The following is a 27756-nucleotide window of genomic DNA, read 5'->3' on the forward strand; positions in this document are numbered from 1 at the left end:
GATGTCATTGCCTCCAGTTTGAGATTGCAGTTGTGCAAACAAAATGTCAACATGAGGCATTACTTTTGAAAAAAATTTCAGCCAAAATGAGAAGTCTGGATTATTCAACAATTTATTTTACACCAGCTGCTGCATTGCCAGTGGTTGATGAATGACTTTGCTCTAAGAGTCTAAATTAGAACAACATTCCAAAAGAACATCCTTCATGTCAACAACAGCATTTACTGTGCGGCTTTTGAAGTTCCAATGAGTTGTGGAATGTGGATGGTCGAAGAATGAGCTTTTTTGGTGGTCTGCTCTAATGCAGCAAAACTTTGGGGAGAATTTGAAAAGAAGGCTGGAATTCCACAGAGACTGTTAAAAAATATTCTAACATTTGAGTTTTGTGAGGTAACATGCTGTAATATCAAATTTAATTGATGCGCATAACAGTTTATGAAATGAGCGCTTGGGAAATCTTGCTTTATTAATGCCTGAACACCATTTCTGGAACCGAACCACATAGAGCTGCAGCACCATCATAAGTTTGTGCCACCAGTTTTATCAACATTATTACCAAGTAAGATGCCTACTTCTTGCAACAAAATAAGTGACAAAGCACTTGCAGTTTGATTTACAGGATTATAAAATCCCCAGAACCTTTCAACTGGGTTACTTTTACTCCATAGCGTAACACAATTAGCATTTGGATCTTACCAGACACATCAGTTGTTTCGTCACACACATCAGTTGTTTTGTCACACATAATTGCAAGAAAATCAGATTTTCAAATTTCTTCCTTAATTCTGTTTCTGCAGATTTCTAAAATACACTCTAAGACATCATTTTGAATGGTTTTTGAAATGCCTTTGGGCTTTGAACACCTTACTTGAATTGAAGTGGGCGTTAAAACTTGAGTCAAGGTTGCATGCAAACTCAATTAATCCAAGGAATACACCTGGATTTTTGGAATCTGAAGATTCATCATGACCTCTTAAGGGCAACTCATGTTTCCCACAAAATTTCACACTGTTTATGATTTTTGTCATTGCTGCACAGTTCCTTGATACCTCTGCATTGTGCTTTGCTATGGTAAACTGGTAACCACTATCAATTTGAGCTGCAATGTTTATTCCCCCTAGGAGTGATAAGCCGAGGGCATTACTCATATGTGAGCCTGATTTTTCATGTTTTACAGCCTTCTCATGCAAATGTTTCAAATCTGTAATACAAATTTTTGTCCACGACTCATCATCCTTTTTTCCAAAGAGCAAACATGGGAAACAAAACAATGCATTCTGCATCCACAAAGCCAACCACACTTAACATAAACTTCTCTATCGAATCGCCTCGTGTATGGGTTGTGTCAACTGACACATTTTTGAGCAATGTGCAGGTTTGGAGTGGGTCATCCTTTCAACTTGATGACAATTTTTTCTTGCAATGGAAGAAATTGGAATCTAATTCGTTTCAGTGTTGTGATTGAATTATCCATATTTAAATATCATCATCAGTCGTTATCTCCGCCTGCGGCAGATTGCGCATCAACATGGCTTATTTGTTTCCAAGAGTGGCGATTTTGAGCCAACTCGCCCTGTGTCGTCAAGTGGAGTCCGGTCCATGATTGAATGTTGTCTTGCCATCGTTTTGGTTGTCTGCCACGTTTTCTTTTTCCTTCTACTTTGCCTTCTGTGCAAACTTTGCTGATTCCGAATTGTAATCTTTTAGTGTGGCCGAACAGTTTTAAAACTTTTGATTTTATTATTGCTGCAATTGGATGTAGTTTTGTCATAGTTAGAAGATCTTCTATTTTTGTGTGATCAAGTAACCTTTTGTTGGTCATGCTTCTCATGATGTGATTTTGGAAGGTAGTGAGTTTTTTCATTGTTGATGATGTCCAATTTACGCATTCTAGACCGTACAGCACGACTGGTAAAACGTAGGTGTTGAAAATTTTTGCTTTCAGTTTGATTGGGAGTCTATTGGATGTTAGAATCTTTTTGTTCTTTTCAAATGCTGCCCAGCCTAAGCCAATTCGGTGTTGCACTGCAAAATTAAATATATACTGCATTAAAACCTTAAGTATATCTACAAGAAAAACTGCTTGTGCAGTCATGAATATTGAATAGGCTATGGTAAATTTAAAATTACAATTATTGTTAGCCTATGCATTTATGCAATGGTACATTGCTAGCAGCATGGTGTAACATCAGTGCATTGGATTTGTGACCAAGATGTGCTGAGTTCAAAGCCTGCCAGCACCAGGCTGTTGTATTATTACAGCATAAACTTGTTAATAATAATAATAAATATTTGATGTTGTTAAGACGATAAAGTTGCTGAAAAAAAAATACTAATTCAGACATTACTTATACACAGTGAACATTACAAGTTACCTATTTATATGAAGTTTAGGCAGCAAGCATTTACTGCATTGTTTAGGAAGAGAGAGCTTCCAAGTTTGTAAACATTTTTATCAAAATTCTGTCTGTGTAGGCTAATATTGCAAGGTACCAATACAATGTTGAAACTTGAAAAGCAACATTTAGAGATAGTAAGCTGCAAAAAATGTTTTCAACTGTTTTCCAACACAAATTTGCTATTGTATATACAGATTCTAGAATTCTTAAGACTAAAAAAGTATACAAGGCTTTTTTATAGCCCTAAAAAGGGCACTAACTTACAAACGCTGAGTGCATCACAACGTTACTCCAGTACTTCTAGTAACAATTACCTCAAACTAACAGTATATCATCAGAGATGCATATTGCATAGATCTATGACAAATCTGCAGTCAACTCTGGCAGTAGTCTGCTCATTTTTAAAGCCAGAGTACTGTAGGTATGGAATTAAAAATATGATGAAAAAACAGGACCTGCAGTTGATGCAAGGTTTAGTTAACTTTTATTTTAGTTACTATCTTAGGTACTCAAAATCTTTTTGCCACTCCCTAACGTCATTAGCCTAAGCTATATTTAAAAAAACTAACAGTATTTGTTAGGGGACAAAGGAGCTGGTATACAAGTCCCCCCTTGGTAATTCATGACAAAGACAGGACGCAACCAAACATATTATGTATATATAGAGTGAAACTACTTTACCTTTGCTTTACTGTTCACACACTTCAATCCACATGTTTTGGTCAATTCCTCTTTGTCATGAGTTGCAAAGGGGGGGGGGGGGGGACTTGTATACCAGCTCCGGGACAAACTTTACTAGTATTGAGCTTAGTCTTGACTTGCCTAGCCGTTGCATTGCATAATGCATACGTACAAGGCTCAAGTGATTTTGAGATGCCCTAGGCTCGACTAGCACTTCTTAAAACCTGTTAAATACCCTAACCCTACAGCTAACACTTCTATATTCATGGCTCATCGCTACTCTGCGAAATAAAAACTAACTTTAAAAAGTCTGTAAAGTTATTCTGTTATGGGGAGCTGTTTTCCATACAGCCCCAACAGATTCAAAACTTGCTGACATTGTGTGTGCTGTAAAATACCAAAAGAGATGGAGCTTTAAAGATAATTTTTAGCCAATCAGAGCGCCAGGGAATGGGATGGAAGTTGGAATGGAAGACAGATTTTGGGATGGAAGATGGACAATGTCAAGGATGGAAAGGAATATCTTGATGATGGAAGACAGTCTTCCATCCCATTTCTATCATTAACTTTCTAACGCTTTATAGTAAAAACAGAGAGAGACTGTTCACCAGGCATTTGGTAATAAAATTAATTTGCGTTCTTCTGGTGACTATTTACTAGGTTACCTCGTGATGTTAAAGATGATAACTAGCTTTTTTTTTTTTCCGACGTTTCGTCAGTCAGCACGACTGACTTTATCAAGGTGTGATAAAACCTTGATAAAGTCAGTCGTGCTGACTGACGAAACGTCGGAAAAAAAAAGCTAGTTATCATCTTTAACATCACGAGGTAACCTAGTAAATAGTCACCAGAAGAACGCAAATTAATTTTATTTCTAACGCTTTATTAAACATGCAAAATATCACGTTGCTTGCTAAAATAATTTGATTTTCGGTTCGTATTAAACCAACGAGACTGTTGCCTGACGCGTAGGCTATTTGTCAAACCTACTGTCGTTAGGCAGAATTGAGTAGCCTAATTGACCAATCAGAAAGCTATGGTTTTTAGGTTTATTTGTGGCATATTCAAAGCGGAGATCACAAACTGTGAAGATGGAAGAGATTTCTGAGATGGATTGGAAGAAAAATCTCAGGATGGAAGATGGAAAAAACGTCTTCCATCCCATTATTCCTATTTCCTGCAGAACGCTTGAAATCCAGATTGCAGAAATCATCATCATTTCATCATTTTGTTCCTTCCTCGTCTGGAGGGTTGGATACAATGCGCCATCTGTGTTGCCAAACGAAACTTTCAATATTTTAATTTTAGATCTGCAATCTTTAAGTGAAAAATGTAACCGTGTGGGACAAACACAGCGGAAAACATATTTTTCTTCTTCTCCTTTTAGGTGAGAGAAGAAGGAAAATATGGCACTAGTTTTTATGGCACAAGCCGCCACTGAATGTGAGTTCAAATATACACAGAATTTAGAATTACAGATTTTGAAATACAAATATTAAAGTTTTAAGAATTGTAAATTTAGCAATAACAGTTTTTAAAAATCAAAAATATACAAAATAATGCGTAAAACTTGCTTGTGTGGAAACATTTAAAGGCCTTCCAGATTACAATAAAAGATAAATTATTGCGTCATGTAAAAATTTTCGAATTTCAACAATGTATTTATGATTCTAGAACAACAAGTGTAAACTCATTAAAAGATTTCGTCAAAAGGTGAAATGCAGAGATACTTATTGAATAATTGTTACTTTACTTTACAGCAACTTGAAATTGACGCAATTGTGCAAGTAGTAGTCAGTGAATTCAAGATATGGCACAATCACTATTAAAATCGGAGAAAGCTACCGTTTGTTTGTGTTTGTTTGTTTGTTTATCTTTATCCTGCATTGCGGGAAAGCGGACTTGAGCGCTATGCATCGGTGTACGCCTTCCGACATGCACCTGACCCATGCTGCAGCCGACGGCAATGTCTGTTTCCGGTTGTCTACTCTATTTATGACTTAAATTTGGTACTACCCATTACTCGAAATCGATCACTGGGTAGAGGCAATTATCGTAAAGTTTCTTGCCCAGAGAAACAACAGCAAGTGCGGGTGGCTGGAGTCGAACATACAGGCTCTCGACTGCGAGCCCAACGCGCTAACCACTCGGCCATTGCTGCCGTACTTTGAACTAGCCTACTCTAAAGAAAACGGTTTATCAACAAATGGACGAATTCGTTCACAAACAGGTAAACTTCAGAAAGCAAATATTATGGGGAAAATATCTTATGAAAAGTTGTGAACAATAATAAATCATCAGAGGTCTCTACAAATGCACTGCCATCTTGAATGCACCGCAATCTAATATCTTGTTCTACGTTGCATCGCTTTGATAATTTTGTCAACTATGTTTGTTATGTAGTGCTGTAAAAACAAATAAACTGATATGAGTGATTTTTGCAGAGGTCTACAACCTACTGCGATCCTCACTGCTTTCCAACTTTTGGCTACTGATAATGTACCTGGGGAATCCCGTAATGCGAGCAGAAATAAATTATGACGTCAAAATAAATGAACCTCTTCTTGTTGCTAAGTTACAACTAAATCCGAAATTTTGCAACGCCTGTGAGGAAGAGATTTTAGGAAGGTTTGGTCACTGGTTTATTTGTTTCACTGTGTTGTTTTGCTGTTAAACGTGTAATCGATTTATTTTTAAGTTAGGTAAATATTAGGCTAATTTTATCATCTAGGGTAGCAAAAAAAGAAGATTTTCAAGCAAATAGGCCTATTGAACTAATTTTCTTTGAGTGAAGATACTTTACAAAGTTAAGGTGAGTGACATAAGTATTGTTTTGCATATTATGAAGTTGTTCATTTTATAGAGACTGTATTCCGTCACTTGTACAAGTGTTGTAAACTTATCAATATTTAACTAGTCGTCAGCAGTGGCCGAGTGGTTAGCGCGTTGGACTTGCAGTCGAGAGCCTGCATGTTCGACTCCAGCCACCCGCACTTGCTTTGTTTCTCTAGGCAAGAAACTTTACGATAATTGCCTCTACCCAGTGATCGATTTCGAGTAATGGGTAGTACCAAATTTAAGTCATAAGTTGAGTAGGCAACCGGAAACAGACATTGCCGTCGGCTGCAGCATGGGTCAGGTGTGCGTCGGAAGGCATACACCGATGCATAGCGCTCAAGTTCGCTTTCCCGCAATGCAGGATAAAGATAAAACAAACAAACTACTGTAATGCATGTGCAAACTAATTGTGCATATGCTGTGTTGGCATTATGTTATGTGTAGACCTACTGCAGTATTGTGTTCGAGAGCTTAGGGTCACATCAAAAACTTAAAATAGATCCTAATCGGCTGCATAGCCAAGTGGTGAGAATGTCTGCACGACAATCGAAAGGACGTGGGTTCGACACCACTCTACTCCAGAACACGCGGCTATGTCTCGGCAAAGACACTTAATGGCAAGACAAACTAAGGGGAGCAGCTGACTCGAAGACTATCTCTCACCTCGCTGCTTCCTGTCATCTGTTGTGTTGCATCTGTGATCGCAGTGTAGCCTACTGTACATTATCGCAATGGGCTCAAATAAAAGCATGATTTGATTGTTTGTCTAGATTAGTAGAACAGAAGAGGTATCGTACCTACTGTAGTTGAATTTGACTTATTAGTTATTAGGATATATGTATTACGTAAATCAAGAGGGATTTAAGTACATTGTTCTACTAATTAGAATCCATGTGTGTACTGTATATGCAACCATTGACATAATTGCATCCACTCCACAAATTTGTAAATATTTTGCAATTGAAAATAATTTGACAGAAAAAAATTTAGCATTTTTTTCATCAATAATGTTATCACCACTTAAACTTTCAAGTGGCATAAAAATAAATATGTCAACAAGAAATGCTTTTATCAGGGGTCGCGTGCTGTTGCTATTGCATTATTTACTGTGTATTTTTACGGATTGTTTCATTAGGCAGATCACACAGAATTATTCTGCCAGAATGACAGTGGTGTTTGGACACATTTTGGATTTAGCAATCACAAAATACACTATGGTAGTTTTAACACACACAACAATACCACCAAATTATTGCATGCTTAAGAGTATGAAAATATCTTTCTAATAAAAAAAGAATATATAAACTGTTTAAGTTAACAAATACGATTTTCAGAGGTCCTTGAATAAAATGATTGCAAATTTACTATTTATCTGTCTGTATGTATTGTTTCGTATTAATGTATCGTTCAGCATATTGTTCATTTTATCATTTTGTGTGACTACAAACTTGAATTGTACTTTCTATTGCAGTTTTGTGATGAATCAGTGATTATTGTCATGATAAACTGTATCATATTATATCAGAATGATGGTTGGTTTTGAACCGGCCTGGTTACCAAGATTGATAGAGTAAAGTTCCGATTATTGAAATGTTGTTGCCGGGAATTATTCCATCCTTTTGGTGCCACTGAATGGAGAGCAGTCCTAAAATGTGTTGTTCAAGTGCACACCCCGAGAGCCGAACCAACTCAGCTTGATCTAGAGCAGGGCACTTAACCACTGAACTAATGTGGTGAATGTTTTACTATATGTATAAACCATGACTGGCCAATAATGAGTTGATGATATCTTATCCATTTGTCAATAGTTTTGTGGGTTAGCTTGTTTCAAATGTATATTCTGGCACTTTTAATTTTCAATATTTCACAATTGGAATATAACAGCAAAAAGATTTGAAGATTTATTGCTGTTTTGTTTGCTAATCATGGCATTAACTGGATATTCTTTGGTTTTAGATGTCAGTGGAAGTCTCCAATCCTGCAGCGAACCATTTTCATACGGAAATAACGTTAAAAGAATTGTTGAACTTAGCTTTGGGGACTCCAGAAGTGCGTTAAGTATTCTATAGATATGACGTTTATATAGTTGGTTTTTCTTAAATGGATTGAAATTTTTGTTTTTCATGAAAGTAACCCCACCGATCTTTTTGACAGCAAATTTCAAAATAATTTATTGTTTTTATTGCATGCTTCAGTTCAGTTTGCCTAAAAAATGTGCAAAAAATATTGCAATTAAATACATTGTGTCTTGCGTCTAACCACCGTTTCTTTATTTTATGTCAAGCATTGTTATTTTGTAAAATATCATAACTAATATTTGTTAGTTTGTTGGAAAGTTTCAAGTGTTCAAATGTTTATCATTGATTTTATGCTCGTACATTTTATTCTCCAAATCCACCCGGATAGTGCAGTTGGTTAACTTTCAGTGTTGACTTTTTAAACAAAGAAATGGCAAGGTCAAATGATGATGGTTCAGCTTTCGGGTTGTGTGATTGAGCAATGCACTTCAAGAGTAGATTTTTATTTAGTGGCGTCTTGTGGATAAAATATTAACACTAACAGGCAACAGTACTTCAAAAAGTAGCACAAATTCTGTCAATACGATGACTGGGCCTGCATCAGAGGTACAAAGCCTCTACAAGTATGCGAAGCTGCCAAAATTAAACTTTCAAAGAGGTTTTTTAAGTTCAAGAATATATTACCACAATCAACTAATTAATCACCAGCTCAAATTATCAAAATACTTATCAAGGGATTTTGTTATCTTTTGTTTGTATTTACACTTTCAGGTAGGAGCTGTAAATTTTAACATTTTGTATACCTTGCTCAATGCTGTGCTCGACCAGCTTAACTTGAATAATATCGCAATTGGAATTCCAACAGGTTTGTTGTTATATAGCATTGTCACTTGTCGAGTAGCCTATCATACTTGTAGGCTCAGCTATTTTTTTAATTTTCACATAATTATATTAGTAGATAAGGTACTGCCAGAAAGCTTTTCAATAATTAAAATTGTTCATTGATACCAACTTCACAATTGAAACTAAGGAAATCAGCAATGTATGCTTACTAAATTTGATTTATTTTGATAAAATTTTCTCTATATGTATGACACATCTTTTTACAATCATTGCCGTGTCATAAAGTTGTCATATTTTATAAGCACTTTTGATATGTAACACATTTTAAACGTTTGGCGTTGTTAAAACTGAAACATTATATTCATCTTTGTATTCATTCATAATAATCATATAAGTCAGCAATAAATCTTTAAATTTTAACTAAAGTATTTTAGTCGGATCGTCATATGTTCAGTTGATAAGTGCAGAAACGAAATACTGAAACCACAACAAACGTACGGTAAAGCAGAAGGCGGCATTTCAGTTGTGCTGGATATTTTCCATTTAAAAAAGATAGACAGTTTTTGAAGTGTTTGACTGACATGTTTTATTTTTGATTCACATTAGATCAACTTCCATCAGATGCGCGGTCGCAGGAGTTTGTGGACAAGAACAATCAAACTAGTAAAACTGGTTTTCAAAGCGGTAGGTCATCCTTTCCTCGCTCTGACACCGGTGGTGGAAGATCTGATCTCCAAGATCGTTCTAACCCTCAAGGCGATAAGCGATTCTCTGTCCCAAGCCAATATTCATCAAATCAGCCTGATGTGCTTTCAACTTTCAGTCAAGTACTAAGACCAGTTGATTATCCAAGATCTTACCCAGTCGACCCCAATAGTTCTCCTCCAGGCTCAAGTCCCGGCTACCGAGACCCTGGTCCTAATGTTCCTCAATCAGAACAATTGTTTAGCCCAGCAGGGACTTGGCCAGGAGAACGGACAGAAGAACGAAACGAACAAAACCACGGATCTTCAGGCTCAATAATGGCCACACAAGGCTATGGTCCTTCTAGTGTTTCACAAAATAACCAGAACCTTGGTCCAGCAGAGCAAAGCTATGGCCTGGTAGGTACTGGTCCAGCGACACAAAACGATCCCGCAGGTAGTGGTCCAATGGAGCAAGGCTCCAGTTCTCCCCGTGCTAGGCGAGATAACCAAACTAATACATTTGTGAGAAATAGTCACGAGCCTTTCAGTGATGGTACTCAAGGACAACCTCTTGACATTACATATCAGGTACAAGTACCTGGGTTAGCTGGCCAAGGACAAGCACCTGGGTTAGCCGGTCAAGGACAAGCATCTGGGTTAGCAGGACAGATACAAGCACCTGGGTTTGCAGGTCAAGGACAAGCACTTGGGTTAGCCGATCAGGTACAAGCACCTGGGTATGCTGGTCAAGGACAAGCACCTGGGTTAGTCGATCAGGTACAAGTGCCTGGGTTTGTTGGTCAAGGACAAGCACCTAGCTTAACAGGTCAGGGACAAGCGCCCGTGTTTGCAAGTCAAAGACAAGCACCTGGGTTTGTTGGTCTGGAACAAGCACCTGAGTTAGCTGGTCAAGGACAAGCACCTGAGTTAGCAGGTCAGGGACAAGCACCTGAGTTTGTTGGTCAAGGACAAGCACCTAGTTTAGCAGGTCAGGGACAAGCACCTGGCCTAACAGGTCAGGGACAAGCACTTGGGTTTGGCGGTCAGGGACAAGTACCCGTGTTTGCAAGTCAAAGACAAGCACCTGGGTTTGTTGGTCTGGAACAAGCACCTGAGTTAGCTGGTCAAGGACAAGCACCTGAGTTAGAAGGTCAGGGACAAGCACCTGAGTTTTTTGGTCAAGGACAAGCACCTGGTTTAGCAGGTCAGGGACAAGCACCTGAGTTTGTTGGTCAAGGACAAGCACCCGTATTTGCGAGTGAAGGACATACACCTGGGTTAGCAGGTCAGGGACAAGCACCTGAGCTAGCAGGTCAGGTACAAGCACCTGAGTTTGTTGGTCAAGGACAAGCACCTGGTTTAGCAGGTCAGGGACAAGCACCCGTATTTGCAAGTCAAGGACAAGCACCCGTGTTTGCAAGTCAAGGACAAGGGTTGATTGGTCAAGGACAAGTACCTGGGTTAGACGATCAAGGACAAGCATCTCGGTTAGTTAGTCAAGGACAAGCACCTGGGTTAGCAGGTCAGGGACAAGCACCTGGGTTAGCAAGTCAGAGACAAGTACCTGGGTTGGTTAGTCAAGGACAAGCGCCTGGGTTTGTTGGTCAAGGACAAGCATCCGAATTAGTTAGTCAAGTACAAGCGCCTGGGTTTGTTGGTCAAGAACAAGCGCCTGAATTAGTTAGTCAAGGACCTGGGTTAGCAGGTCAAGGACAAGTACCTGGGTTAGCCAGTCAGGGACAAGCGCCTGGGTTTGTCAGTCAAGGACAAGCACCTGAATTCGTTAGTCAAGGACAAGCACCTGGGTTTGCAAGTCAAGGACAGGGGTTGATTGGTCATAGACAAGTATCTGGGTTAGACGATCAGGGACGATCACCTAGGTTAGCAGGTCAAGGACAAGGACCTGGGTTGGCTGGTCAAGGACAAGCACCTGGATTAGCAGGTCAGAGACAAGGGCCTGAGTTTATTGGTCAAGGACAAGCACCTGGTTTAGCAGGTCAAGGACAAGCACTTGGGTTAGCTGGTGAAGGACAAGTACCTAGGTTAACAGGTCTAGGACAAACTCAAGACGTTGTACGACAGGATCAAGCCCCTGGGTTTGTTGGTCAGCAACGGGCTCCTGAGTTAGCAGATCAAGGACAAGCTGTTGGGTTGGCAGGTCTGCAAACCCATGCCTTGACAGGGTTGCAAAGGCAAGATCCAACCTTAGTGCGTCAGGGAACCGCCCCTGAGTTAGTGACTGCTCAAGGACAAACTCCTGCTTACACAGGTCTAACACAACTGACAGCTCAAGGGCTAGCTCCAAACTCAGGCGGTGAGAGCAGAAATTCAGCGAACGTCGAATTTTCAAGACAAAATCATGACTCAGCTCGTTCAAACCAGATTGTTGCAGCTTCTAGGCAACGTCGTCCTTCATATATTGAGCAAGACAGTAGCCCGGTTGGTACCTTTCCCACAGGATCGCGATATAGTTTACCTGGCGCTGGCCCACTCAGTCAAGGCTTAAGTTTTGCTGTGACTGGGCCAGCAAGGCCCATTATTGAGCCTGCTGATCCCGCAAACCGACTGCATGCTCCCCCAGGTGGAGTTCGAGCAGGTTTTGATGAACGTTTCGGTGTCACAGGTGAAGATTCAGGCCGATCAAGAGACATCGTTTCTGGTATCTCACCCAACGACCAATCCATGAACAATATAGGTAGAAAAGTTAGAGAAATGGAAGAGAAGCTATCAGACATTAGGAAACAGTCGGACGCGAGCCATGTCGAAGACTTGAAAAGAAAAATCTCAAACATGGAAAACAAATTGGAAATACTTAATTCCATGCCCTCCGACCAAGATATTTTGTCGTTGTCAAGGTAAGCATGGGTGCATTGTAGCTATACTACAGTAGTACCGTACGCGTATTTGCAAAACCTACTGTTGGACGGCACCATAAGCAAAATTGACCAATCAGAAAGCAGCAAGCGATTCACACTTCTCCCAGTGGGAGAAAGAGTGATGTTTGAGCTTGAAGTAGAGTTGCCAGGTGCACAATTTACGCATGATGGTTTATGATAAACTCTCCAATTAATCTACTTCACTCTCTCTCAGCTGTTCCAAACCTTACAACGGACACTAGCAAAAGGTAAAGTGAGAACACAGGGTCCTTGACTTTATAAGACGATTGCAGTTTCAAGTTTAACGAAATATTCGGTTGAACGATGTTGGTTGGAACTATTTTTGATTTTATTTCCCCTTGAGTTATGCAAGCTGATATAATTTACTAGAATTGTCGTTTTTGCAGATCTGGCACGTCACTAAATCCAGCCACTGATGTGTGGCAGCAGTTACAAACACAAAAGAAAGTGGAAACCAATGAAAGCGGAATTACAAGAGTAAGATACATTCACATATCTCGTGAAACATATTTCAATCCTGATTTCAGTACTTCTAACAATACTTTGGTTGTAAAAAACTGGGCGTTCTTCCTGGCTATCAGCACGAAGCTGATCACTCACTAAAACAACGAACAATTGCGATTCGCTAACCATAACGGTGTAGCTTCTACGATAGCCATTAGACCATTCATTCAATTATTATGTTTCTCGGCAGCCGATGGTTTGAATCTTTATTCTCGGACTGACAAAGCTTCAGATAAGTTATTCCTGGTAGTTTCGCATACTTGTAGAGGCTTTGAACCACTGACGCAGGGCCGGTTACTGAGGTTGTCCAAGTGAATTTTCCGATTGTTGTTGTATGACGTATGTGAATTATTGTATGCACTAAGTGCCGCTGAATGGAAAGCAGTCCTGAAATGCGTTGCTCAAGCGCACACCCCGAGAGCCGAACCAGCGTTACTTGATCTTTTGATCTTGAGGTTTCTTTTTGGTTATTTTCCTCGTCACGATAATCCAATCCAGGATAGATTTTGCTTATAAGGGCCGTCTGATTTGTTTTAGAGTGGTGGATTTCTGATAGCATCAGTTTACCAGATTCCGTTTTAATACACAATGTGTTTTTTATTTCATTAAGATTTCATTAAAAATTCTTGTTATAACTTTTAATGGATTTACTTAACTGATGTGAGAAAGAAAGTTTAGTTGGTTAAACTAAATGTTGTTTTTATTTAAACCCTTGTTCAGATTCTTTTTGTTTAAACTCTTAAAACTTTAAGTGGTATTCTGTGAGAAAAATTGAATACAGAGCATTTCAGTAATTCAACAGCTGTCATCATTAATGTGGTAAAAAACTGCAAAAAGTAATCACAAGGACCAACTTTCAGAACGTATGTTCTATGTTGCGCTTTTCCAAGGTAGTTAGTTCGTATATTGTCTGCACGTATATACTCTAAATAAGAAACGTTTTTTTTTTACAACAACAAAACAAAAACTAATTTTTAAGAATCAGCATTCAGCAATTTTAGTCATTGCTTTTGTAGTACATATGTTATAGCATTGCGATGGCCGTGAATTATTATTTATCTGAGCAAAAGCTACTGATTATCTGAAAATAGTTTCCACGTCCTCTCAGTCCCATTTCTACACCGTTTTCTTTTTCTTCAGGCCCTTTCATTGATAGATGAACTAATGCGAGCGATGCATGATATGCAAGGCGACAACGACTTGATGAAATCGGAGATAATTAAACTGAACGAGAAAGTACAACAAGTCAGTAACAAGTGGTAGATTGTGCATGTTGTCAATTATTAATAACGTTTAGGTCGAACCACGGTTTTGTGAAAACCGCACTGATTTTCGTTTCGCTTTGCACTAATACCAGCAAATTAAGTTCTTAGGTGGTGTTGTTGGCTGGTAAGTGACCCTTTCTTATTTTGTTTTTTTGAGGTTATCAAACACTAGTACGGTGATGGTGATTTTATACCGATAATTGTGGCAAGTTTAGTTTCCCATATCTTATCATTGATATCATTTTAAGCTGTCATATCATTAGCAGTCAGTGAAAATTTGCTTCTTAAAACAATTTCGGTTACACTGACAGCAACAGTCGTACAGTTTTGCAAACTTTGGCCAATCAAACTGCATATCCATTATCCAAGTAGCCATGAACAGACATAACCGTGAACGTTCTTAAGTTAAAATTCTTTAAATTTCCCTAGAAACGAAAACACTTTAACAGTGACACTAATGGCGATATACAATATGTTCCACAATGTACTGTTCTCTTCTTAATAATGATAGAGAAAATACTGTGGTTCAGTACTCAGTATAAAAATATGTACTTCAATGTAAACATTATGAAAAAACATTTTTTGATTGCCTCTTTATTTGGCTTTGTCTGAAAAAACATCAAGATATGTAGTTATCAAAAAACAGCGTTGTAAAATGCGATGAATGTTGTCCTACTTAAGTATTTTAACGTAGTGTCTTTACTTTTAAGTCTTCTGTTGAACTGGGATTAAAGTGTTCTTACTGGAAAAAGCCTGTTTAATTTTGAAGCTTTTTTCTTCTTTCAATTGTGTCTTGGGAAGGCTTTATCCGGGAGAGAGGTTTAGTTTGAAGCACTGTGTGCGGATTTTCACAGCCCTACACCCAGACAGCGAAATCCATCAGTTTTGCATTGATTCTACGTCTGCAGACGTTGAATCAATGTAAAAATGACGGATTTGCTGTCTGGGCACTCATTCGTTCCATTGTTGACGGTAGAAAAAGCTTTCTTTGATTTGCTTTTGTTCGGCTGGATTCTTTGTATTGTCGTTTATGTTGTAGATTAAAATTAACTGAATTCACGTTGGTACAACGTCGCTATATGTTGAATGATTGTAAAGACAGTTGGTTTTTCATGTTGAGAAATGTTTGTGAGATTTAACGCCATTGAAAGCTTTGCGTGTAGCTACTATTGGCATGTGTCTATATCGTGTGTGCTCACGTATGAATAATTTACGCTATACAAAAACGTCCACAGTTTCCAAAAAATAATCGAATATTTGTCCCTTTCAAAGCTCCTCCTGCCCAGACAGCAAAATCCGTCATTTTACATTGATTCCACGTCTGCAGACGTGGAATCAATGTAAAAATGATAGAATTCGCTGTCTGGGTGGATATTAGATTGAAACAGTCTTGAATTTGTGTTTGATTTCAATATTTAATCTCATCTTTGAAAGCGAATACATTTAATCTCGTAGCTAGAAGTCGTAGACTTCTGCCTGAAGGAAGTCAATAGCTGCTTTTTGGTCGTAACCAGACTTACGTCCGGTGGTTGAATAACAGACTTAGTGGACAGGAAGGGAGCCGTCTTCGTGTTTGTCTTCAGCAGGGATTCATAGTATATGAATCTATGAATCCCTGGTCTTCAGACATGTTATTATGTGTCCTACCAAAGACATAACCGTATGCTCTTGAGCGGTGTCGAATTTGCGCCCCTTTGAGTGCCGTACCACGCGCCCTCACTACTCGGTTATTAATAACCTTGGGATTTTTCTATGAGCGTTGTTTGACGAGTTACCACTTTGTCATGATTGAGGAGTGAGTATGTTGGTTTCTTTTCCTGCATCGTTGTTTAACTCTATAAATCTCTTCGCCATCATAGCGTCGTTCGCCATTTATTCTTTTATTCGCTTCCAATGAACAGGCTTTGTTGGAACGAAATGAAATAGCCTACAAGACGGGTTTTGTCTACGTATCATTGGCCAACTAAATACCATCGTTAACTGCGTTTTACCGCGTCACAGTTGCGTGTTTGATGTTACAATATAGTTTAGTACAGTGCTTCCCAACCTTTTTCAGCCCGCGACCCACTTTTACTGCAAGTTTTATTGTGTGATCAACAATGAGATATGACATCTTTATTATGGCATCCTTACTACTGGCGTACGACGTACGTACTGAAATAGTTAATACACACATCTAATTGTTACATATTTGTTACATTGTTGCATAACTTTTACGTAATGATAATGCAATAATTTCCCGATCTAATAGAAAACAGGGTTAGGGTTAGATTCATTGCATTAGGTTAGATTCATTGCACACTTCATAAAAAAGCGTTTCTTTTTCATCACCCTAACTTCAGGGTCGTGTTAGTGGAGTCACCATTGACAAAATTTTACAATTTTTTTTTGTGACTTGGGCAACTGAAACATCATTTTTCGATGTACGTCATACTTTTTGTACGTTTTTGTGTCGGCTGCATAGCCGAGTGGTGAGAACCCTGCTACGGCACTTGAAAGGGTGCCGGTTCGACACCGCTCAAAAGCATGTGACTGTGTCTTTGCCAGGAGACTTAAATGCTGACGGTGGATGGGAAGATGGGCTTCCTTGATTTTCCCGTCCACTTAATCTAAATCTTCAATCGCCAGGCGTAAGCCTGGATACGACAATATGTGTTTGTATTGTATTATTATATGTATATTAAGACATGTATTATTATATAAGGAAACATATTGACCAAGTGAATATCTGATTTAAGCTGCCAGCACATGTGTTGTAATCTATTTAAGAAAAACATTAAGTTTTATGTCGATAAAAGTTTTGTAAATATGTAGCTGTATGGCAAGTGTCAGTTTAAACAATGCTCTTTCAATATTCATGTGACAACTGCCGTATTGTATGACATCTTCAGGCGGTTTTATTCAATGGTGTTTGGAATTTGAACCGAAGCATCGTTTCTCAGAAGTCCAAGAAATGCCGTTGATTCACGATTTTGTAGCGCTGAAAAGACGTTCGGTTTTGATTTGTAGCAAATGCGTTTTACAGGCGGGCGACTTAAGCGACATACACCGGCGTTTGCAGCACGTTGAGACATTCGAAGGACGAATTGATGAAATGAAAGAAGAGCTGGTAGGTTTTATAAAACTATGATTTTATAATTTTCTGCCCGTGTGCTTGCTTTAATGTGGTGCGCATTGCCAAAACCGCGTTGTCACGTACACGAATTTCTGTCCTCATTTAAAGTTGTGCTCGAAATTCTTGTCCTCTTTTTTAGTATGCACGACGCACGTCATTATTCAATGTCATCCTTGCTTTAAGTTTATAAGGGTTAGCTGGAATAGCGCAGCGGATAAAGTGTTGGTTTTCTAATAATGCAAACCTGGCTCGACACCCGGCTTAAGCTGGTTGTTGCTAAACACAGCTCACTTCTTCCCAGGGTGTAATAAATTGGGTGGGCGTAATTGCTGAAGGAAAGGCGACGGAGAAAGGAACAGTGCTCTGCTTGTGGCACTTGTAAAGATCCTGTGTCACCTGACGCGACACCTGCACACTTTGACCGGTGACTGGCCTCGTTAACATCATTCATCCTTTTTGATGCATCAAAGTTAACCAGGCTGAATACTGGAGCGGATGGCTCATATATCCTGTCCCAACAGTAACAGCCATTAAAAATAGGTATGCGTGATTTCATTTGTTTAGAATACTCACTTATTATGTCTTCCAGGACAAACTGGCGTCGAAACTACACGATTATCCAGATCCCAGCGAGTTCGAGTCTTACATAACATGGCCGGTGCTAGAGGAAGCTCTCAGTCAGCATATGAACAAAATGCAAGAGTTGCAGAATCAGATCTCTTCGGTACATTAATGTGTTACTTTAGTTTTGCATATACTTTCAATGGTTGTCATCGTGCTGCTTGCCTTGCCCCCCCCCCCCCCACTTTTTTTTCAGTCGGTTAAAACAGTGGCTATCATAATATAATACAGAAATTTCCACCCCGAATTATATCAATGTTTGTGAGGAGAAATTAGTTTACATTAAAAGGCATGCCTATCATTTTAGTACTTTGACGTATAAGTTTCATCATCAAAACTTATCTAAGAACCTTCTGATGCTCCCTCTTTTAGGGTGAAACAGGCTATAGAGGTTTCAGAAAGTGATACTTATATTTGATGTATCTCGTTATTTATGCTTTTTACATCAAATAACATAATTGTTGCTTAAGAAAGCATGATTGGATCTCACTATGCTCAGATGTCTCCTCCTGGGTTACCACCTCAAGAAGTTAACGTGGAGCCTGACGAAGCAAACGGCTCTGTTCATACCACTCCTAAGTCTTCGCGACCTCCTAGCTCTAAACTTAGTTCGGCCAAGCTCAGATTTCCACAGGTGTGTGAATAAAGTCGTTATTTTTCTTAAGTAAATTAACCAATTCTAAGATGCCCAGTGGTTCAATAAGCAAGTTAACGTATTACAGTTGAAGCTAGTGCTCTGATCTGGTTTGGTGGCTCTGCAAGATAAAACAACAGCATAACTGCTGCTTGGATAAAATAGTGAATTGCATGATTTATTACATAAGCGAATGGTGTTTCAACGAGTCTCCTACAAGCCAGCAGTTGTAAACTGAGCAAGCGACAACTGAGCAAGCGACAACTGAGCAAGCGACAACTGAGCAAGTGACAACTGAGCAAGTGACATTTGAACGAGTGGCTGAACGTAAATATTATTTTGTGACTTGGCAGTAGATGAAATGTACTTGCTGAGTTGAAGCACTTGCTGAGTTGTCGCATGCCTAGTGATCCGATGACCTACTTCAACATGGTTTAATCTTTTACTCAAAGGCGACGGACATGCTGGAAAAGATTGGAGCTCTCAGTCAAAAACACGACGCACTGGACGAGCGAGTGATTGAAATAGAGGTAGGTCATCTTATTGTTCATCAACATTTGTATTGCGTTGCTTGGTGGATGTTTCAATGCAATCTCACTGTTGTCGTGGTATGCTGTAAGTACGGTAAGTAAATATACAATACCACTAAAGATGTAAAACAGTGTAGTTTTCGAAATTTGCTGAACATTTAGTATATATCTGCGTTTTGGATTTTTTGATCAGGTTATGCTGAAAATCTTCATTAAACCATTTATATAACTTTTTAATTTTTCAAAGTAACCCTTTGTGAACTGTTGTGGCATTATGATTTAATTGTTCCTAAGAATGTGGAGTTAAAAAATTTTCTCCCGAATAAAACTTTGAAGCATTGTCAATCACTCGCGATTTACTGATTCTACGTGGCGACAAAAGAATTGCACGATCACTTCATGAATTGGAAAAGCGTCAATTAAATCCATGACCCTATTGGTAGACTATCCTCGTCTTGTTTTGTTACAGTTGCTTATTGGTTTGGTTTTGAATCTTTATCCTCGGACTGACAAAGCCTTGATAGGTTATTCCTGGTAGTTTCGCATACTTGCAGAGGCTCTTGACGCAGGGCCGGTTACCGAGATTGACAGAGTGAAGTTTTCCGATTGTTGAAATGTTGTTGCCTGGGAATTATTCCATCTACTAAGTGCCGCTGAACGGAGAGCAGTCCTAAAATGCATTGCTCAAACGCACACCCCGAGAGTCGAACCAGCGCCGCGTGATCTTGAGCCAGGCGCGTAACTACTGAGCTAACGGGGCTTTTATTGCAACGAAGCATCTGACATCTTTGCTTTTAAGTTGTTTATTTTATTTTTTATTTTTTTTTAGCTTTTGTTTTACATTATCAGTTGTTGACTTGATGTTTTGTTAGATCTGTATTAAATTATTTACATTAAAGTTAAGTTTCATTGGAAATAAAGATTAAATCAAATATAGTTATTACTATCTGAAGCCTTTACAAATAAAAGAAATAAAGAAATAAGAAATAAAGATTATATAAGAAATAAAGATTATACTCTATTGTGGTTTAGTGATCGCAACTAAAGTATATCATGTTACAACTTTAGGAAATACTGCCAACAAAGCAAGACGAAATTGACTTGGACAGCTTGCTGAAAGCAGGTTAGTGTGTTATGCAGTGTTTCCAACCTTAGAATTGTATTTGTTGCTGATACTTTTGATTTTAACGTCAAAACACCTTAAATCATTTATTCATCAATTTAAATATTTCTCATAGAGGAAGATTGAATGGTTGGGCTTGGGTGTGTGTTTTTTTTAAAAGTTAAATCTGAACTTTATTGTCCAAATACTGACTTCTTAGATATGCGCCAGACGATGTCAATGCTTACAACGTTTGCATGACTAATTCCTAATTGAGCCTCCGTCATTTAGCTTTTCACCAGAGACGTTATTCATAAGAAATGCAAGAGTCGCATCCACGTCACCAGTAAACATCTGCGCTTTTAAAAAATCAACACTTTCTATCCCCATCAAGCAAATCGGTCGCTTTTTACAATGATTCTACGTTTAAAGACCTTGAATCAATGTAAAAAAAAAGAGAACTGATTTGTGGCGTGGCTGGCCGGTCCAAAGACACGTATACGGCACTTTTGCACACCTGCATAGTACCAACTGACCCCGCCACACATTAGACCGCGTTGTAATTGTGGTGTGTTCAGTTGTCCTTTCAAAAATATGAACTCAAACGGTTGGTTTTGCTTTTGTTTTTATGCAATTTTAACGTTCTCGAACGTCTGATTAATGTAAAAAAATATTTAAAACTACCTATAAAGACTCCTGTAGCAACATAACACAAACATGTGTTACACGCAGTGAACAGAACGAATGTACCTGATGACCTGCTTGATCAACTGAACGCGCTCAAGGAAGCTCTTGCTCTATTGGAGAAGGAGAAAAACAAGGTAATTTTATCTTTTTTGTTTCTTTATTGGACCGATCAATCAATCAACTTGGGCTCAGTTTGAAATACTTCGATTTGTTCACAGTTTTGGAAATATTTTTATTCTGTTAATTGTTTCATCTATAATAATAGTATGGACATCGAATATATTATAGTTATTACTTTCTAAAACATCTACAGCCTGTTTTACCTTAAAAGAGAGATCATCACAAGGTCCTATTCAAATAGAATAATAAAATTTTATTTGAACAAGGACCTTCTGATGATCCTCCTTTTAAGGTGAAACAGGCTTTAGTGTAGAGATTTTAGAGAGTAATAACTATTGATTTAATACGCTCTGTTTGGCTTTTTTGCTTGGCATTGAGCACTTTTTGTAGTATTAGGAGTATCCATTGTATAATAGTGTGGATACATCTGACTAACAAAGTTTATTGTTCTTTGCTGAACAAAAACAAACATTTATTTGCTAACTTACTTCCTGTTAGGCTACCACTATACAGTATTTGTGGTGATAGACTTCTAATAGCTGTAAGACCAATAGACCATGCATTTCTGATCAAACTATTCACAGTGTTTCATTTTTTATTTTACTTTGAGGTATTTCGGTTGGAAGTTTGATACTTTCTAGCTACCAGGTTTGCTCATGTTCCTACGTGTGGGTACCATCCGCCCATTTTAAAGAAAACTTTGCTTGCCAAGTAGCTTTGGTTTGCAAACCAGCTGCGTTGATACATACCGACCAATCCGATGTTTGGGTTTGAACCACTCCTCAAAATAGTTGTAGATGCAGTTGGTTTTTGAACCATCGTGGAAATTATTCAGATGGTTTTCAAAAATCTTTCGTTTAGTGACAGCAGAAGGCTTAATATTTCTTAATGTTTGTACAACGTTCAGGCACGTTTTCACGCCTTTGTTCAACCACTTACTGACTACAGTACATGCTTGTGTTGAAAAATTGGTGGCTGAACAAATGCAGTCCCCACGTCAATGAACTTCTTTTCGTCCATAGCGTTATGAAAACACCACGATAGCGCTAAAATAAATAGAACGTCTTCGGCTTGTGTGTAGTCACTGATCACGGATCTCTGAAGACATAATTCGTCACAATATACTACAACAATGGTGACGACTTGTATGTATAAGCTCCAAGAAAGTTGAAAACGTTTGATCTAACACTGTAATGCTGACTTCGTTATGTGCATATGTGGTGGAACCGGAGTCAGTTATTTTAACGGCGGTCGATGTTGTATTAACGTTGCTTCTCATGGTATAGTTTTTGAATTATCCGATCGAAAAAGGAGGCACCAGCTAGCAAAACTGTTTCTTTATAGATGGATTCAACTTCTGTAGACGTTGCATTGATGTAAATAAGAACAATGTTTCTAGCTGCGGCAAACACATACGTCCAGAATCTTTTTTGCAATACAAACGTAAACATCTGTATCTGTGACTTCGTTCAACTGATGAACAACTAAAATAAACGAATAATCAACAACAAATCATTCTGAAAATATGCTTATATTCCTGATGAAAGTCATAGAAATGAATTCAACTACCCAAACAGCAAAATCCATCATTTTTACAGTTTTTAAAAATAATGAATTTTGCTGTCTGGGTAATTGAAGGCTCAATATTGCAGTTGCTACATAGTTTATGGCCACCATGATAATGTCAAGTTTGAGAAATGGAAATGCAATGGTTTGACACATTATTGGGGGTATTTGTTGCAGCATATCAGGTTGTTCTCGTCCAATCAACAAAGTAGCAACAACAAAACAATTAGAAATTTAACCCTCTCATAATATAAACATTAGTTCAAGTTTGAATGAAGCGCCCAGAGGTGACATCGTGCTTAGGTTGCAATGAGCAAAGTGTGATTCATAACTACGTTAGTTTAAGTTTCAGTTGACTTCAATTATTTGGAATTTTACATCAGGACAGAAGGGAATATTTTTAAATATCATCAATTGTGGCTTAATTTTGATGGTATTGTTGCCCTACAACTTTCGACATTTATTTTTATGAATGAAGTTAGTTTTCCACAAATGGTTTACAAATGGACCTTCTGCAAAAAAAAACGGTTTCTAAAAACTTCTAACTTGCTAACTGCATATCATTGTCGATGTTATATATTTATATTGAAATGATATTAATTTTTACTCTACTCCTTCCTCTTGTTACTTATGTCTGTTCTCAGCTTAAAAAGTCAGCAGAGATGCAGCAGGGTACCATAGATTCAATGCTTTCCTTGGGATTCCAATCTCAAGATAACGACAGACGTGAACATGGGTCTATTGTTGGTGCTGATGGTTCCGATGGTACTGATGGTGTTGATGTTGGAAACCATGCACTCACATCCGATGTCAAAAGGCTTTCGATCGTTATCAATAGATTGAGCCAGAAGTTAGCTGACAGTGTTGCGTAAGTCAAAGATACAGAAGATTGGTTTGCTATGTTGAGTATACTTTTTGAAAGATTTATCTATCAGGTTATTGTATTCGTCAGTACAATAGTTGTGCTATAGTTGATGAGATTGTACCACACTTCAGTTCATCATCACACACATACCAGACAGTTAACTGTTTTAGAGATAAATAACATGATGCGTTCTACTGGTGCAAATTAAGCTGAACTATCACAAGATATATAAAGTGACAATCTGCTTTTATTCCGACTTTTCGTCAATCAGACACTACTGACTCTACAGGGGGCTAGACCAGGTAGTGACTACCTAGCTTGGCAAAATACAGGACCTTGTTGCTGAAATCAACTAACCGTAGGCTACGAAATAAAAATTCAACTTCTAGATTTTTTATTTTTTTCTAGAATCTAGACAAAAAAACTATCGCATGCAAAACTTTGAAACTTGAAAAAGGGGTTTGAATGTTAACAATCAACAAGAAACTGAAATAACAGCAGAGAGTGAAATGAGGAATGATGAATCGAATAGTCTACACACTACTGCACAGTTTACAATCAGCGTGAAACCAAAATGCCAAACAAGTACTTGCAATAGTTTTTGGCAGATAGCAGGAAAAAGGTGCCATCATCGCGATTCATTACATTAGGCTTTTGATTGATAAACCAACTTTCAAAAAACAATCGCCTTTTATAATCACTTTCAAATTTTAGAATTGCTCCAAGTTATTTTATGATCTGAAGTTATGGCATGCATGCAAGGAGCAGATTGTTCCGGGCGTTGATATTTGAAAGCTCTTTTGTGTTCATTAATGCGAGATTTAAGATCTCGTTTTGTTTGGCCAACATAAATTAAATTGCAATCATCACACATACTTGGCACACTAAACCTGAGATTTTGATTCACTTTATACATCTTCTGATAGTTTAGTTTTATGTTGCTAAAAGCGCAACTCTATCAATTGCATCTTCTGATAGTTTAGCCTAATTTGCACCAGTAGAATGCATCGTTATTTAACTAAATCAAATATAGTTATTACTATCTGAAGCCTTTACAAATCGTTTCACCTAACGGATCATCAGAAGGTCTTATTCAAATAGAATACTTAAAAAGTAAAATAGAGTAAAATACTTCTATTTGAATAAGACCTTCTGTTGATCCGTTAGGTGAAACAATTGGTAAAGGCTTCAGATAGTAATAACTATATTTGATTTAATTCGCTCTGCTTTGTCTTTTTGCTTAGCATTGAGCACTTTTTGTAGTATTAATAGTTTTCATTGTTTTTTAATGTTATTTAACTAAATGCCTGGTGAACAGCCTCATTCAATGTTTTAGAGATATTTTCATCGCTTAATGTTAGGAGCATAGAAGTCATATAGAGTTAGTGTTAAGTATGATCCTCAGATGAAGTACAGTAAATATTTGGAGAAATTAGGCTACATAATGTCAAATTACTTTTGAGGACCTGCGTTTACTGGAACAACCCTGGTGAAAAATAATCAGCACTGGTATGTCATGCTTTGGGGTGCAGCCGGAGTTTTATTCGTTTCATATGCTGAAGGGTCTTCCATTCCTCTTTCATACTTTCGTGCTAGTTGCTTTCCTAGATTTTTTTCCTTTCACAACACGCCCTTTTTACTAGCGATTAAAGTTAGTGCTTTTGTACAATCATGAATTTAACTGTAAAAAGCTGTGAAGCCGAAATGTTAATAAAATATATTTTTGATGTTTTATTTCATCACAAGATAATTGCTTGTGCACACTGGGCAAAGAAAAGTAGCCTATATTCAGCTGATTTTTCAGTTGCTCACATCAGACATCACGACGTCTTTTCTTTTTGAGTTATACACTAAGATTTCGCTTTCTTACAAATTCGTCTACTTGGGCTCGTGTCTAAAACCAGCGCTAATTTGCTGTCGATAGTGCACAATCTCACCAGTTTTCTATTTTAAAACTTTATCTTTTTCCTTGTTTTATTTTTTTGTCTTTTTAAACCGCGTTTTTTAATCTTTTTTGTTTGAAAAGGTGACAGAGCTTTTGTTCAATATTTTTGAAGAGGGGGGCGGATTTTTGTTCACAAAACGCGGGCATAAGCCTACTGTAAAATGCAATCTGGATATCTTCAACTCGGGTTGTCTGTGATTTCGAGATAAGATCTTGCTCAATGAATTTTTTTCGCCTGCATAGCCGAGTGGTGAGAGCCCTGGAACGGCAAAAAAAAAGCCCTGGAACGGCAAACAAAGGGGCGCCAGTTCGACACCGCTCAAGAGCATGCGGCTGTGTCTTTGGTAGGACATTTAAAGGCATGCCTGAAGGTGGACATGAAGATTGGCTTCCTTGCCTTCCTGTCCACTTAATCTAAATCTTCAAGCACCGGGTGTAAGCCTGGGTACGACAAACAAAAAAATTCATGAAGTCATCAATGCAAGAAATTAAGCATTGGATTTAAACACAATTCCCTGAAATTAACTGCTGGAAGTATGTATCCTGGCTTATGCCCGGTAGTTAAAGATTTAAATCAAGGGCCTCAAACTCAAATTGCTCTGAGGGCCAAATAAACGCTTGTAAATTAACCCAAGGGCGCAATACACATTAAGAAGTTTTACGATTTCATTTGGTTTTCAGACATTTCCAAGATGTTGATAGTGAGCTTTTAAAAGAGACTAGAGTCTCTAAGAAAGCGGCTGAAGAGACATTTAAGATGTTGCGAGATGTCAGGACTCGTTTGAAGTTATTGTCAGATACCCAAAAAAACATGATGGGTAAAATAGAAGCATTAGAAGAACAGGATGAAGAAGAAAAGGATATCATCTCACAGGGTTCTCAAACCAATGTAGTAGCAAAAGGTGAACAGATAGAGCACGAGGATGAGAAGTTGACATTCTCCACGACCGTAATGCCAGGAGGGCGGGAATCTCTCGTTCATTCCTTCCATTATAAGAGGCATATCAAGGTTCGGATGAGTTTTGTTTGAACTTTAAAACATAGTGTTATCTCATAATTTTGCAAGCTTTTGTTATTCTTGTCCAAAAGTCTTAACTATTTGTCGATAGGTGCATTTCTAATATTTTCTTTTTTCATTAATAGTCATGCTAGGAAGTTGTTTTGATTAAATACTGATGTCAGTCAGGCAACCACTGCAGACACTTCGCCTGCGTTAGGTTCTCGGGTCCGTACAGGTTTCATTAGATTTGTACGTTGATAGGTGTGAATGGAGTTTTGTAGGTGTCGTGCTGCAGCAACCAGCAAAATAGTTTCACACTTAACATTTTCCCAAACAGCAAACCAACCGTGTTTTACATTGATTCCAATGCAAAAAAACGGTTGGTTTGCTGTTTGGGGCAACTATAGACTTGTTGTTATTCGATGTCTTGATTTGTAAAAACAAAACAATAATAACTTTGCTAAGGGGAACAACATTGTAAATTTTAAAACTTATCAGGTTGGTGGAATGACGGAGCAAGTTACAGGCTAACATGCTTTGCTTTTTGCCATTTCGACATCTAGTATCTGAAAACTACAGATGTCCGAATAAGAAACTTTTGTTCGCTTGCAATGTGTTCGCTTTAATTTCTACTTCAGTGAAAATTAACTCATCTAAGGATTGTTTTGCTTGCCGAATCCAAGCTTTCGACTTATGGATTGCGATGTAGAATAAGTGGGTTGGAAGTTTGTTCATTTTTTGCGCTCACCTTTATGTATATTGTTAATTGCTAAAAGACAGTTATTTTCTCTGGGTCAGCGTCGAACCGATGTCCATTCGGGAAACGAGAAAACGCTCCCTCACTTTAGCGGCACCGTGAGGTAGATGCATTGTGGGTAAGTTTACTTCAGCCATTCAGGTTTGCTAAAAAGTTATTTTTTCAAACTTTCTTGTTATATCTAAAGGATGCGGATCAGATCACCAACATCCAAAATGCTCTTCTTAACCTCCAGGCGGAGTTTGAGAAGTTGCACAGGATGATCGATTCCGCCATGGAAGAGCATGACGCCAAACAGAAACACATTGACGTAAGTTTTCTTAAATGAAAATCCGCTATTTTTTGTAAACAGGAATATTTTTTAGGAACAAAATGGTTAGAGCACTTGGTTAACCTAATAAAAAAAAAGTCCAAAATGTAGAAACTAAACTCATGTTCAGCAATATTACTTTCATAGCACTGAAGATGAAGACAGTATAGTTTTCGATACATTTGTTGAACATGAGTTTAGTATCTTCATTGTGGGCTCTTTATTTTTTTGGTTAGGATCAATGTTGTCAGTGGCAATCCACTAATGATTTTCACCAAACAGTCATTATCTTTAACGAAACAAGTCACTTTATATTAAAGTAAAAATTAAAATGAACATTTACTTAACATGCAATGAGGTGTTTAGACTCAAG

At 38.1% G+C, this 27756-nt stretch overlaps 1 protein-coding gene across 4 annotated transcripts in view; it reads left to right on the plus strand.

Annotated features, from left to right (window-relative positions):
- The first annotated feature begins 5690 nt into the window (after positions 1-5690).
- Positions 5691-27756, plus strand: part of LOC145780482 (uncharacterized) — a 35468-nt gene continuing 13402 nt past the window's right edge. For 3 of the 4 annotated variants that reach the window (XM_082592093.1, XM_082592094.1, XM_082592095.1), the window contains exons 1-15: positions 5691-5892; positions 7875-7967; positions 8708-8801; positions 9386-12320; positions 12749-12839; positions 14007-14111; positions 17157-17240; positions 17836-17970; positions 18367-18501; positions 18954-19031; positions 20100-20154; positions 20866-20954; positions 23151-23374; positions 25998-26325; positions 27261-27383. In XM_082592093.1, coding sequence (XP_082448219.1) covers positions 7875-7967; positions 8708-8801; positions 9386-12320; positions 12749-12839; positions 14007-14111; positions 17157-17240; positions 17836-17970; positions 18367-18501; positions 18954-19031; positions 20100-20154; positions 20866-20954; positions 23151-23374; positions 25998-26325; positions 27261-27383 — 4569 coding nt within the window. In that variant the 5' untranslated portion in view covers positions 5691-5892. The remainder of the gene's footprint in view (positions 5893-7874; positions 7968-8707; positions 8802-9385; positions 12321-12748; positions 12840-14006; positions 14112-17156; positions 17241-17835; positions 17971-18366; positions 18502-18953; positions 19032-20099; positions 20155-20865; positions 20955-23150; positions 23375-25997; positions 26326-27260; positions 27384-27756) is intronic. The other variant, XM_082592096.1, reaches the window with a different exon arrangement.

This window comes from Aplidium turbinatum, chromosome 12 (genome assembly GCF_918807975.1).
Source record: "Aplidium turbinatum chromosome 12, kaAplTurb1.1, whole genome shotgun sequence".
Taxonomy (NCBI): domain Eukaryota; kingdom Metazoa; phylum Chordata; class Ascidiacea; order Aplousobranchia; family Polyclinidae; genus Aplidium; species Aplidium turbinatum.